Genomic DNA, 14,282 nt, shown 5'->3' with positions numbered 1-14,282 from the left:
TATTAAAACTGATGTTAAAACACTGCAGGATTACTACCTGCCCCCACATCTGGAAATCTCCCCTCGAATTGGTTTAACTGCTGTTGTTCAGGACGTTTGATGGTAAATAGTGACACCATGTGGATACACTGCGGAAGCACAACAGCCCAAACATGAACCACCCATAAGTGTCATGTGCCCATTTATTTTACAGGAGCTTAAAAATGATGGATTCTCCCAATGACTAAGGGATATGCGAGACCTGTGAGGTTGAATACTCCATTGACTGAACACCACATGAGAGTCAACAACCTTTATTTATCCATATATGTGCCACTCAGAAATTGGGAAGAGGTGTTACAGGATTTGCCCTTAAGAGAAGTCTATATGGATCTTTTACAATTTTTCTCTCTACATTGAGGCCATTGACAAAACTGAAGGGGGGAGAAAAAAAAAAAATTTGAATTTTTTTTTTTGAAAAAAATAGACAATATGGTCGTAACAGTGTAAACACATGGTAATATACATGAAAGCAAAAAAAAAAAAAAGCAATAGGTATCAGTGACATCAAATTAAAAATGTAGGGTAAGTTAGTATGAATAAGAACAAAAGACTCCTGAAAACCCTAACTTTTTTTTTTTTTTTTCTCAAATAACAGCTCGGCATACATTTCTACATAGCATGCAATAAGGCACCTATCTAACACAAGGAAGAAACCTATGCTACAGTTTGAAGCACAATTGTTATCCAAATAAAAAGAAAATATTGCTCACCAAAATGTTTCACTCTCATAAAAGCTGTATCTCTCTCATTCCCTTTCATATAACCCAAGCCATATCTAAAAAAATACATCAGTTTGTAAAAGATATCTTACACAGAACAGTAAATGGAGCGCAAATCCATTGGACTTCGGAAAAATCTTGTAAAAGTGAGATTCTTTCGTGTAGTCTTTTTAGTATACACCTTTTTTTTCTTTTCTTTTTTTAATAGATCAAATTGTGATAGTTTGCAGATCAACATGAGTAAGAGTTACCGATATTCTATACACAGGTAATTGAATTAAGTCTCCAAAGTAATAAAAGTGTGACGTTGCATTTCATGTCCGTGTGGGTCTTGGGTACAGAGGAACGCGGTAAATAATTGGGACACGGGTCATGTTGGAATATGCTACCCAGTAGGTTTTTATTTTCTATTATGCATTTCTTTATGGCTAAATTGCATGTCATAATAGAGTCAGGGTGTCAGCCTGTATTGCTCTCTGTACAGTCTTATGCAGCACTGCTAACCCATCGAAGACATACAAAAAAAAAACAAAAAAAACAAAAAACTCATAAATATACAAGTTGGCTCATGTCTAATGGAGCCCAATTCCAAGAACAAGCTGCATGAGAACACCTGCTAACCCTGCAACATGTTTATCTCAAACACATAAAACAAATTAAACTTCTAAAAGAAAAGGGGAGACAAAGTGGATCTTGCTATCAAAAATGTCATCTTTTGGAACAGCACACTAGTCACCTATACACATATATAAAAGAAAATCAGTAAGTATTTACATTGGATTTTTGATATTTGCTTCACAAGGGTTATGTGGGTGAAAAAGAAATAACTAAATTGAAATGACAGTCCTTGTTCACCAACTGAGTTGGTAGCCTTGAATAAAGTTGCAGCTGAAAAGCGCATGTGCCCACCTGAACATACATTAAGCGAAATTCTTCTATCAAAAAGACTGACCGGAGAGTGAAGCATATTTTACCCAGGTAACAATTTTCATCATGTAGATCTTCAAATCACTTTTTTTTTTTTCTTTTTTTCTTTTTCCTTTAAAAGTGTTCAAAAGAGGTCCTGGAGCAAGTGAAGCACAATCACAAACAAGAATAGAGACTCCTTCACAATCTATTATTACACCCTCTTTAAACTGAGCACTAAGCCTCGGGTCCAGCTCCGAATTATAGGTTGCACGGTCCTTCAGGCCAAGCCAATTTCTGTTGAAGACTTGTGATGCTGTCCATTTATTCTCAACTGCTCCACTTCGACATATTAATGTGCTGACCCGACTTCTTTTGTCTATAGAAGTTGGCCTGATGTTTCCTGCGGTGTGGTGATATTGATGGAGTGACCGTCGGTAGAGCAGAAACAGGGGGGTGGGGGGAGGGGGGGGGAGAAAGAAAGGGATGTGTGCGCTTGGGATCATATTAGCAGGTGGGGAAGGATGCTCACTGATCTACATGGATCCTGTGATGTCTGGAGAGGGAAGATGAATGGTTAAAGCCTTTACCACACTGGGAGCACCTGTATGGTTTTTCAACAGACAGGATACGCTGTTTTGGGAAGGCGTTGTTGGGGAATCCCTTCCCTGTGGGGATGGTGCTGTACTGCTGTGGTTGTGGCTGTGGCGGCTGCTGCTGCTTACTCTCCAAGTGAACTCTCTGATGCCGAGCAAGTGAGGAGGAGTGATTGAATCTTTTGCCACAGTGAGCGCAGGTGTAACTCTTGCCCTCCGAGTGGACTCTTTGGTGCCGCGACAGGGAAGAGGAATGATTGAAGCCCTTGTCGCAGTGGTGGCACATGTAGGGCTTGTCTCCCTGCTGGTGCACCCTCTGCTTTGGGGGGGTGCCGTAGGACATGGTCTTCCCAGGCTGGGGTGGAGAAAACACTGGATTCTGCAGGTGGGTCTTGTGGTGGCGAGAGAGAGAAGAGGAGTGATTGAAGCCCTTGTTGCAGTGTCTGCAGGTGTAGGGTTTCCCTCCGGCATGGACTTGCTGGTGCTTCTTCAGGTGGCGTTTGCGGACAAAACTCTTCCTGCACATGTTGCACTTGTACGGCTTCTCACCCGAGTGGATCCTCTGGTGCTCTCTTAGAGTGGCAGCAGCCGCAAAACACTTTCCACACTGGGCGCAACGGTGGGGTTTGTCTCCCAGCACGACCGCGGCGTGAGTCTTCTGGTGCTGCTTTAGGTTGGAAGTTGTAGCAAAGCCTTTGCCACACTGGCCGCAGGTATATGGCTTCTCGCGTGCGTGGACCTCCTGGTGCTTTTTCAGATGCCTTCTGCGGACAAAGCTCTTCCTACACTGAGTGCACTTGTAGGGCTTGTCCTCTGAATGCATCTTCATATGTTCTCTCAGGGTGATGGCAGCTGCAAAGCTCTTTCCGCACTCCGAGCATCTGTGGGGCTTGTCTGGCAAATGAATCATCTGATGAGACTTAAGGCTGAAGGCATCAATAACATCTTTCCCCATGATCTCAACTCCCGGGGGAACATAGGGCTTTTCTTTCATGTGAATCTTCATGTGCTGTTTGAGGCTGGCCTCCACAGCAAAGCTCTCGCCACAGTGGACACAAATGTAAGGGTTGAGGTCCTTGTGGATCTCAAAATGTTGGTGAAGATCGGCTATGCTGCCAAAAATCTCCCCGCACTCGTTGCACTGCAGGCCGTGGGCTTCATGTATGATTACACCATTCTCGGACTCTACTGTCAACTCTCCACCGTGGTCCGACTCCACTTTCACCACGTGCTCACTTTCCGTCTTGAGCAACACCTCTCCCAGCAGAGTCTCGCTTCCTGTCGTCTTGATTTCTGCTCCTGAGAAACAGTGCATCTCTCCGTGCTCCACCTTAATGTAATCGTGGTCTGTCTCGGCAACAATTGCATCCACACAGGCTACGGCTCCGAGCTCCGTCCCCAGGCCCTGGATCTTTAAGTCTGAGCCGTGGATCTCCAGCTCTAATCCACGCTTTTCTTCTGTCATGATCTCAGTTTCTGCTCCATAGTGAAGGTCGACATGGCTGTGGGCTATGACACACTCCGACCCAAGTGTGTCAAGGCCGGGTGTGTCACATTCAGTCTCTGACTCGGCCATGAGAACACACTCCAGCCCCACGACCTCCGTTTTCCTGCCGGATGATGACTTAAAAGGGGAATCGGGGTATATAGCTTTGCTTTGGGCAGCGACGCGCTGGTGCTCTTGTCAGCAAGCAGACCTGAAAAAGGGGAAACGAGAGAGAAAATATAAATAGAGTGCTTTGGGTGTTTTCATCGATTAGTTTTGGTCATGTCACTTGATGAAAAACTAAAGTGAGACCGGCCAAATCCGTCATCCCCGTCTCCTTTCCATATCTGATGGCCCAAGGCCAGTTAGGTCTACTTCAGCTTGTCTATTTTACTTGATTCCAATATTTCGTACATAAGTCTCTGTGAATCCAATACAGTTGTGGCTATCGACAAAGGTAAGCAACATATAGTGAATACTATCTCATCTAATTATTATTGCATCGCAGACACACAAGAAAAGGTCAAATTAAAGGGACTTTCTGACTTGCATGTTAGTGTTGTTTCAGAAAAACGGGTGCATTTATTTTGACATACTTGTGACTGACATTTTGGTGACGACTTATCAGAATCAGTCAGACTCTGGGGAAGTTTAACGAGAGATTAATATCTTTGTGTCGACTGAGTTTTCTGCCAGTCCCTCTGGAAAAGGAGTTCAGGACACACACAAGTCCAACCTCAGGCCAAAAGCACACAGCTGGGGGAAAGTAGGAGTATTTGATTAACACAACAGGTGATCAGTAAGACACAGGAAGCCCTCATATTAGAAGTAGGTTACTTTATACGACTGTCCAGCCATCGGCCTGCGTTCACTTGGTCAAAAAAAAAAAAAAAAAAAAAGTCACAGTATGCTGCATCATATTTAAAAATGAATGAGTTAATTGGAGATGATCTGAGGCTACAGGTTAATAAACTCAACACCGAGTAAAGCATCACTTCTCCATCATCAACATTTAGGTCCAGCTAGCTTCACCAGCTAACACAATCGACCAAATCCAAGTGAACCAACATCAAATAATCAACATTAATTAAAAACGTAATCCCGCAACACAAACACCCCTCGGAGGGGGGGGGGACAGGCCGCGAGCCGCTCACCCGCGCAGCCCCGACGGCGTGTTACAATCGCACACATCTTAAAAACACCAAAAGCGATTTAAACAAACATGTTTGTTGTTGAACATCGAGGCTGTTTCGGTCGCTAGCTTTCAGAAACAGCTAACAAATAGCCGCTAGTTAGCTGGTTAGCTGGTTAACAGCGTCGCGTTAGCCGCTAACGTGTTCGCGGTTTAGCCCGCTAACTAGCTTCACGGAAATACCTTCACGCGATATAACGTCGAAATACTTAACTTTAATAAAAAAAATTAAAAAAAAACAACAACAACAACGACTTGGAATTGAGAAATCCGGCCGCGATTTATAAGAAACGACCGACGCGGAAACGCTCGTAGTGAGAAGAAGAAGAAGAAGAAGAAGAACAACAACAACGGGCCATCTTGTTGTGTCGCACCAGCAGCTAGCCGAAGATTACACACCCGCCTAAGATGGCTGCCGCCGAGCTAACGATTAGCTTCCGCCATCCGGGGGACGCGTTGAGGTAGAAGCGACGACAATCAAAACAAAAACAAAAATAAGATGAAATAAATCGGAACGTGCGAGTAAATACGTCCGTGAGTGATCGTTTTATACGACCTCGCTGCTGCGGCGACGGGCCGGGGCCCTCTCTCCCTCCTCCCCGTGTGTGTGTGGGGGGCTAACGGCGACTACGTTAGCAGGCTAAAGGAGCCGTCGGAGCTGGCTAGCTGAAACAAAGATGGCTAACCTGGGAACGCGATGAAAAGCCCGGGAAAAGAAAACGGGTGTTTTTTTTTTTTTGTTTGTTTTGTTTAAACTTACACAAACGAAACACAAACTCCACGTTTGAAACATATAAAATGAATAAATAAATTTAAAAAAAATAATAATAATAAATAAATATTTTTTTAAAAAACACCAACTTTATTCAGTTGTCTTGAGAGGACACGACGAGTCTCGGGCTCCTTTTACTGCGGCAGCGCACGCGCACACACACACACACACATATACACATACGCGCACGCGCACAACCTCAATGGCGGCCTTGGCTGATGTTAGCAGCAGCTACCGAAAAAAACCCCCACAATTAGCGGTGCTGGGCTAACGTAGCTTGTGTTGCCGAGGCTAACGAGCAGCTAGTAGTCCGGTCCCCCTTTTGCTAACGCGGCTACGAGCTGCTCCGCGGGTTTCGGACGAAGCTGCAGGACCTTCAGTGAAACACTGGGAGCGGAAGCTCCGCTAAAAAAAAAAAAAAAAAAAACCCGCCCATCTAAAAGTCTTACGCTAAAGACGGGACTCGGTTCAAGAAACGCAGATGGGGCCGATTCTACAACGAACACGTGTAAAAAAAAAAAAAAAAAAAAAAAAAAAAAATTTAAAATTAAAAAAAAAAAACACACCCCGGTTGAAAGTCAATGTTAAAATAGTCTTGTTATTTTCAGCGGTATTAGTGTTTGTCTGGGGTTTTTTTTTTCTCTCTCCAGCAGGACATCGCGTTACAACCACTGTGAGTCGAGGCCTGTATTTTTCCATCACAAAGTTCACAACTGGAGAGGCACAAAATACAGAAAGCGTAACGCTGCCCATCACCACCCGAAAACACAATAACTTGGGATTATCTTCAGATGAACGCCGAGAAGTCCCTCCTCGCCTCTTCGCGGCTTTGCTGCTGCTGCTATTCGCGAAAGAGTTCCAAGTTGAATTTTTTTTTTTTTTTTTTTTAAATGATGGAATAAAAACACCGGGAATAAATGTATAAATCCGCGCATGCACGCAACGCACGCAACCCACCTTTCTGTCCTTTTTTACTTTTTTTGGGGTAGGTGGAAGGAGGAGAGGAAAAAAAAAAAAGAGAGTCGTTTAATTGCTTCAAACTCCCCGAGTCGAGAAGGGCTTTGCAAAAGCTGTAAGTGAGCCTCGTCAAACTGCTGTGTGTGTGTGTGTGTGTGTGTCTTCCTCTCTTCTTCCTCTCTCTTCTTCCTCGCTCTTTCTTTCTCTCTCTCTTTCTCCGCCTGTGTGTGTAGCTGGCGCCACAGCTCATCTGGCGCCAACGCTGGACTGCCGACGCACTTTAGCGAAAGCAAATCGTTGTCATTTCAACGCGGCACAGAAACCACTACCGCACCCTGCAGGTTCGGAGCCACCGGTGCACGACAAAACAGAAGGTAAGCAATTTCCATTATGTTTCTCAGTTTGCAGTATTTGCCCCCCCCCCCTCCCAAAAAAAAAAAAAAAAAACACAAAAAAAAAAAACAGTTGAAGTGTAGTAAATTCATAGTGTTGTGACAAAACAACAAATCATTTTATATTTCTACTTCATTGCAGTTTAGAAGGGAATATTCTGGCTGGCTTTTGACTACAATTTTTTTGAACAGCTGTTGTCTCCTTGCATGTTTGCATCTTTGGAGCTGCAACAATTAGTCAGTTAATCGATTAGTTGATTGACTGTTTTGATGATCAGTTATATTTTTAATGGGAACGAGATCAAGTGATGTGATTCCACCTACATAAATGTGAATATTTTCTGGTTCTTTTGTCCTCCATGATAATAAACAGATTCTCTTTTGGTCGTGGGTTGTCAGTCAAAACAAGAAATTTTAGGCATTTCCCGTGGAGTTTGGGAAATACAGGTCATCGTTTTATTTGCGTGTTCCCTTAGCTGGCTTGTTCATTAAAAACATGTGCTTGAGACAAAGTGAGGTAGTCTGTCACTGTAAATAAAAGCTGATGCAGTGGAAGGACCTTTAATTATATTGCCCTAACATTAAAGTGAGCTGCTGTAAAATGCTCAGATACATCAGGCAGCACACTTATAGACCCAAGAATATGATTCAACAAGCACAAAAAAAAAAAAATTCAGTACGTCTTTGAGGAGGGACACATAGAGCCAACCAATTTAAACAAAGCAGTGCCTGAAGTACACGATCAATAATGTATTTGCACAATATCTGGAGAGTGGGAGACTACAAATGAACCCAAATGAACCAAAATAATTCATTCTTGAAACATGCCATTCAAACAAGGTGAATACAGATGGATGACATATTAAAGGAAAAACAAACATGGTTTTAATAGCACGAGTCACAAAAACAGATCCAGTTTCCCTTTGCACAGATTTTCTACAGTATGTCTGATGATGCTGGAGCAGAGTGCTGATCACGTAGTCCCTCCAGAATCTTCCTTATGGGATTCAGGGACTTTCAAGCAATCTGCATCACCGATGTTAAACATTTAAGCTGAATATGGCTTAACTGTCTTTTACTAACTGTTTTTTATAATTGCATCTCACATTGTTGGCAATGTATAATGTGATGATTTTCAAATGTTGTTAATCTAGAAATATAATTTATAGGTTTTGCAATTGTTGGTATGGGAAGAATTGTCACCCAGGTTTTTGGGAACAATGCAGTTCCTGTATTCATAGTATTTGATTTATATCAGAGATGCAGAGGGTATATATTTTGTGCAGTAATAAATTATTCCCACAAGATGATGCTGTTTTGCCGTTGCCAATGTTGATGAATGTCTTGGTACTATGGTCAGCATACTGTTTAGTGTACATATGGGTAGATGTCTGATATAACACAAACAAAACAAAGTGAAGGTCATTCTTTGAAAGTCTATCCATAAATCTGACACTTTTTATTTTGAAGGCCTGTTTATCAGTTAGACTCTTTTTTATTTTGGTAGTTTCTTTGTAGGCTCAGTCCTCTTTATTTCAGGAACTAACACCCATTTCCTGACTATTAAATGTCCAACCAGGAATACTGGTTTTACAATGTCGACCACATAGCAAACATTCTGTCACACACAGCGTCAGTCACGCAGTTTCACCGAAGCTGTTAACTTGAGGAACTCATTTTCTCTATCGATACCTTGTATTTTCTCTATCGATTCTTTTCTTAAGCTGTTTGTTACAACACATTTTGTGAAGAACACACTGCAGCTGAGTTAGTGCACTTCTGGATTTTTATTTTGTCTTCATATTTCTTGGATCTATATATATTTTTTAATCTCCTGCTAAGAAAATGTCCCACCCGGCCTCTCTGGATTTGGACAGATACAGCAGCTTGGATAAATCTCGCCGGTCTACCAGTCGCAGCCAGTCCAGGGCCCAGGCCAAGTACGGTGAAGTTCTGTGTGACTTCTGCACAACAAGGAAGCAGAAGGCAGAAAAGTCCTGCTTGGTGTGTCTGGCATCCTACTGTGAGACTCACCTCCAGTCTCACTATGAATACCCTGCCCTGATGAAGCACAAGCTGGTCAATGCTACGGGTCAGATGAGAGAGAAGATCTGTGCACAGCACGACAAGCTGCTGGAGGCCTTTTGTCGCACTGATCAGACATCAGTGTGTGTTTTGTGCATGATGGATGAACACAAACACCACGACATTGTCCCGGCTGGAACTGAGAGGTCTGAGAAACAAGTATGTGATACCCAGTCAGGGATTTGAATTATTGTTAAGGGGTTGACATGAACACAACAAATAAATCATCTGCAGTGTTATCATCCTTTACTGATGCCACCTTTATGTCCTTTCCCTTGATAGAAACAACTTGGTTCCACACTGCACAAATCTCAACAAAGGATTGACCAGAGAATTAAAAAGTGGCAAGATCTCCGACAATCTGTTGAAGCAGTTAAAGTAAGTACAACATTTTCTCACTCAAGTCACACCTTTCTAAACATTGCACTATGTTGTAAACAAAACATCAAGGTTTTATCTGCTTTCCATCCATATTTTAACAAACCTTCCTCTCTGTCTTATGTATCTCGTCAGCACTCTGCTCAAACAGTCCTGGAGGAGAACGAGCGGATCTTCACGGAACTTCTGCTCTCCATTGAAAGGAAGTACAATGAGGTCAAGGAGATGATCCGCTCCCATGAAAAGAGCACTGTGACCCGGGCCGAGATATTGGTGGACCGCCTGGAGGAGGAGATCACTCTGCTGAAGAAGAGACACAACGACTTGGAGAAGCTCTCACACACAGATGATCACATACACTTTCTACAGGTGAAGCTCATCTGCACTGAGGTGCCCAAATAAAACCATGAATGGGTATATTAGTATCATGCAATACTTAAGCTATTTACCAGGTGTCTCCTCTCTGATCTCTATTCTCCTATTTTTTTTTACTAGAGCTGGCAGTCTCTGTCAGGCCCCTCAGGATACGAAGACCTCAACAACATCAGTGTCGCTCCCTATTACTCCTTTGAAGCTACCAAGAGGGCCATTGCTGTGCTGAAATTACAAGTAGAAGAAGTCAGCAAGATAGAAATGAGCAAAATCTCAGGAGCAGGTGGACAGATTTGTCTTTCTTTACCCCAAATGGGATCTCTCTCCAGCAGGGTTTCTGGAGTGTCTTTTAGTCAGCCTTTGCTTATGCTGTCATGTTTTTTTTTTTTTAATCTGTCCTCCCAGTGAAGGAAGTTTACATCACGCAAGAGGCTGAGGCAAAGACAAGGAGAGAATCGACTCTGAGGGAAGAACCAAAGAAAAGAGAAGAACAAAAGACAAGAGAAGAACCAGAAACAAGACAGGATTTCTTGAAATGTAAGTTAAAAGATGAATTTCAGCAGCCTCCCTTCTATCTGTTGTGAAGTTTTTAGCACCAGCCTGGCAGGGCTACATGGAAACCATAAATCTCCACTCCTGTTCCAACATTATGTAATGTCTAGGCTTGAAAAGTGTTAGTCTCCTTTACAAGGAACACCTCCATGCCTAACAATGGGATGTAGAGACTCTGTGGTGACCAGACTGAAACTCACCTGGAAGGCATGAGGCTTGCAGAACTGGTTTGAGAAAACATACAGATCAGTATTGAGCAAACATGGGTGTTCCTGCTTTCACCTGTGGAAAACATTTTAACATGCTGATTCACGGGAGCCACAAAACACATTTGTTGTACATTGTAATAGTAAAGTATGTATTTGTGCAAGATGATAAAGAAAAGAGAGGCAGTTCAACTTCAATGTCAAATTAGGGCTTATACGATTAAAAAAAAAAGCACCACAGACTCATTGAAACACCAAATCTGATGTTCGAAAAATGTCAACACACATGGTAACATTTAAGTAACAGCACAAATAAGACTGATATTTAATATTTTTCTGCTGTGTTTAGACTCTTGCCAGTTGATTCTGGATGTCAACAGTATCCACCCAAACCTTCACCTCTCCGAGGGTAACAGAACAGCCACGATGAAGAACGAACCCAAGGACTACCCTGCCCACCCAGACCGATTCGACCACTGGCAGCAGGTGAGAAATTACATCTTACTCGAGGTAGAAGTAGACCTCAATTATATTTTGTGGAATCATGTTTTTTTTTCTTCTTTCTTGTGTTAACTGTTATTTATTGAAAACTGCTAACCAAATCTAGTCTTTAGTATTAGTCTCTCAATATTAATAAGTTATCCTTATCATAAAAGTGCTTTTAGTTTCTCAGCAGAAGCCATGCAAATATCATGTAACCTGCTTTGTTTACTAATCTCCATTCCCTTCCAGGTGTTGTGCAGAGACAGTGTGACTGGGACTCGTTGTTACTGGGAGGTGAACTGGAAGGGAACGGAGATAGACGTGGCCGTTACCTACAGGGGAATCCGGCGTAAAGGAAACACCAATGATTGCAGCCTGGGCTGGAACGACAAGTCCTGGAGTTTGTACTGCTCTGACTCCAAGTTCTCCTTTGTGCATAACAATAAAAGCAAAGACATCCCAGCACCGATGTCATCTCGTATTGGCGTCTACTTGGATTATGCAGCAGGAACACTTGCCTTTTACAGTGTCTCTGAAAGCATGCGTCTCCTGCACAAGGTCCAGACTACATTTACAGAGCCCCTCTACCCTGCATTCAGTGTGTGGGGCTTTGGTACGAGTGTAAGACTGTAGGAGAGCTGCCACAGCAGTTGTGATTTGGTTCATACACAATATTCTCAATATCGCTGTGAAATTTGATTAATTCTTGTTTGTTTCACTTCTTGCAACAAGTTTTTCCTGTAGCCTACTGTTATATGAGCTTTAATAACTGTTTGTTGTTTTTGAGGGAAATGAAGACACAATTAAATGTATAATTTATAGGTAGAACAAAATTGAAATGATTCAGTACGCTGTTGTTTTCCTAATATTTTCTAGCTTTTTCCTTATGTTGAAGGATGTTATATTTCCATCACTGTTATAAATGTTGTCTGTCAAATTAAATCATAGTTTCTTAAACCCCTATGTTGTTAGTTATTTATTTGACATTTTAAATATTAATTTACACATGATAGCTGTCCCTGATCCTGTTAAAAACACATCACATGGAAAGAAGTTCAGCATTTACTGGAGATGGAATTGAGGTTGTTGATGTTAGTTTATTCATTCAGTACTCAGTGGGGTCCCTGTTCTGGGACCAGGCTTTGTACCAGGCGGCCTCTCCAGTGAAAAGGCTGCCTACTGCTGTGACTAAAATGAATGTTGCATTTGTTGTGCTTCATCTCTGCTGCATCCAATTTGTATCTGAATATGGTGATGCTTTTTTGGGTGGACTTTTCAAAAACCTGCCTATAGGGCTTACAGGGTTGATACAGTAAATCTGAAAATTCTCCTCTACTACCTAGACCCAATGGTGGCCAAGAAAAACCTGGATACTTCAAACATCAAATATATTCTCTGTCGCAAGATTTTGAGCTTGTTCAAAGTTTGAAAATCAGTAGGTGATTGAGACATTTCACTGTTTAACAGCTATTTGAACAGCTATTAGGAATACTTTATTGATCTCCAAAGGGAAATATGGTTATTTAGCAGTTGGTTACATTCTAGTATAGAAATAGATAGCATAAAGAAATGATAAGAAATGTGAAATTAAGAAAAATAACAAACATGTAAGAATACGAGTATTTTAGGGGCAAAATAAAACAAGTAGAAAAATATGAAAAAATATGTGTGTGTAAGTGTTTTGAATCATAATAAAACATACATCGAGGTGTGAAAATAATGCTGAAGAATATGATCAACAAATACATTTGATTGCCAGGATGGTATAAATTAGAAATATTAGTTGAAATTCTTAACAGTGCAGTATAAATATAGTATAGTATAAATATAGAGCAGAGTAAATACTACACTATTTTGATATCATTTTGAAGTAGGGTTAGCTTTTATTTGATTCATTTAAATACGGAGTATTTTTGATCAGTCATTGCCCGTAAATTGGTCCATATGATATTGTCACACTGAATGATCTCGAGGTACACGTGGAGACACATTAGTAAGTTAAAGCTCCAGAGGGCAGCAGAAACAAGTCTTTTCAACATAGAGGACGGACTGGCTTTAATTCTCTTTTTCTCTCTGCGTGTGTCACTACAAAAGGTTCTTGTTTATTGACTTTACTGGGAGAGAGACGAAAAATGATCCCGCATAATCAGCCGGGAGAAGAAAACCACGAAAAGAAAAAGCGTGGATTTTGTGTGAAGCATACCGGAAGTTGTTTCAGATAAGTGTTGAGAATAAACAGTGGCGTTGCTAGGAAACAGACACGTTCCTCGTGTATTGTTGTCCCAGGATCTTAAAGTGAAACTCGGACTAAAGACCACATTAAGATTGTTGAAATGAGCTACAAGCATTTCATTTGAAAACAGCATTTACATATGTAAGTTGAAAATATAAACACAGTTTTCTCAAAATGACTTTCTCCACATCAGTAGCACTTACACTAATATTTCCAGGCTTATTCCAATTCTTAAGGTAGCCTTTATGCAAAGGGAACATCATTCATAGCCTGATTTATACAACATTTTATAAATACTAACCTTTGGTAAATACACACAATTAAAATAGCAGTAAAGTAAACACCCAGCCTATGTGTGTACAGTATTTTGGGCGTTTTTATTTGAAAGCGTTTCCAGCAGTTTCTGGCCTTCAGATTCTCATGTTTGAAGCTGCCACACATTGTTTGTAAAATATTATGTTAATAATATATTATTCTATTTATTCTATTTGTTTGGTAGTTTTACAGGGACAGTGCACAAATATAAAACATTGTTGTAAATTGCACCAGAGTTAGCCAATAGGCTATTTTTCATCTGTAGTCATTGCACAGGTGTTACAGAGTCACCCTAGATAGGTAGATAGATAGATAGATAGATAGATAGATAGATAGATAGATAGATAGATAATAGATAGATAGATAGATAGATAGATAGATAGATAGATAGATAGATAGATAGATAGATAGATATATAATAGATAGATAGATAGATAGATAATAGATAGATAGATAGATAGATAGATAGATAGATAGATAGATAGATAGATAGATAGATAGATAGATAATAGATAGATAGATAGATAGATAGATAGATAGATAGATAGATAGATAGATAGATAGATAATTTATTAATCCCACAAGGGGACATTTTT

At 41.1% G+C, this 14,282-nt stretch overlaps 2 protein-coding genes across 10 annotated transcripts; one reads left to right on the top strand and one right to left on the bottom strand.

The window, feature by feature from the left end:
- Window positions 1-277: 277 nt before the first annotated feature.
- LOC138195338 (zinc finger protein 345) lies at window positions 278-6,863 on the bottom strand. 8 transcript variants are annotated; one of them, XM_069144655.1, is made up of 3 exons: window positions 5,803-5,882; window positions 4,346-4,505; window positions 278-3,960 (listed from the first exon to the last, which is right to left on the bottom strand). In XM_069144655.1, the coding sequence occupies exon 3, from the start codon at window positions 3,837-3,839 to the stop codon at window positions 2,196-2,198; it is 1,644 nt and encodes a 547-aa protein (XP_069000756.1). In that variant the 5' UTR covers window positions 3,840-3,960; window positions 4,346-4,505; window positions 5,803-5,882; the 3' UTR covers window positions 278-2,195. The 8 variants fall into 8 exon arrangements, with proteins under 8 accessions (XP_069000756.1, XP_069000753.1, XP_069000760.1 ...); XM_069144652.1 differs by lacking the exons at window positions 4,346-4,505; window positions 5,803-5,882 and adding an exon at window positions 6,671-6,863; XM_069144659.1 differs by lacking the exons at window positions 4,346-4,505; window positions 5,803-5,882 and adding an exon at window positions 5,912-6,101.
- A 56-nt stretch (window positions 6,864-6,919) lies between these two features.
- On the top strand, window positions 6,920-12,127 carry ftr14l (finTRIM family, member 14-like). 2 transcript variants are annotated; one of them, XM_069144662.1, is made up of 8 exons: window positions 6,920-7,044; window positions 8,940-9,306; window positions 9,430-9,525; window positions 9,661-9,894; window positions 10,021-10,180; window positions 10,303-10,434; window positions 11,005-11,141; window positions 11,388-12,124. In XM_069144662.1, the coding sequence occupies exons 2-8, from the start codon at window positions 9,127-9,129 to the stop codon at window positions 11,769-11,771; spliced, it is 1,323 nt and encodes a 440-aa protein (XP_069000763.1). In that variant the 5' UTR covers window positions 6,920-7,044; window positions 8,940-9,126; the 3' UTR covers window positions 11,772-12,124. The 2 variants fall into 2 exon arrangements, with proteins under 2 accessions (XP_069000763.1, XP_069000762.1); XM_069144661.1 differs by lacking the exon at window positions 6,920-7,044 and having other exon boundaries at window positions 8,718-9,306; window positions 11,388-12,127.
- Window positions 12,128-14,282: the final 2,155 nt, after the last annotated feature.

This window comes from Embiotoca jacksoni, unplaced genomic scaffold, assembly GCF_022577435.1.
Source record: "Embiotoca jacksoni isolate LCO1_2020_lvr unplaced genomic scaffold, fEmbJac1.0.p SCAF_12, whole genome shotgun sequence".
NCBI classification, from domain to species: Eukaryota; Metazoa; Chordata; class Actinopteri; family Embiotocidae; genus Embiotoca; species Embiotoca jacksoni.
The sequence above is the reverse complement of the archived record's forward strand: the minus strand, read 5'-3'. Positions and strand labels throughout refer to the sequence as shown.

Bases quoted from the DNA above. Each gene is read 5' to 3' on its own strand.
- ftr14l (XM_069144661.1), top strand. From the start codon at position 8,908: ATGTCCCACCCGGCCTCTCTGGATTTGGACAGATACAGCAGCTTGGAT. The intron at 10,435-11,004 runs GTAAGTTAAAAG...TGCTGTGTTTAG, and splicing joins AAGACAGGATTTCTTGAAAT to ACTCTTGCCAGTTGATTCTG. The intron at 11,142-11,387 runs GTGAGAAATTAC...ATTCCCTTCCAG, and splicing joins GATTCGACCACTGGCAGCAG to GTGTTGTGCAGAGACAGTGT.
- LOC138195338 (XM_069144652.1), bottom strand. From the start codon at position 3,839: ATGGCCGAGTCAGAGACTGAATGTGACACACCCGGCCTTGACACACTT.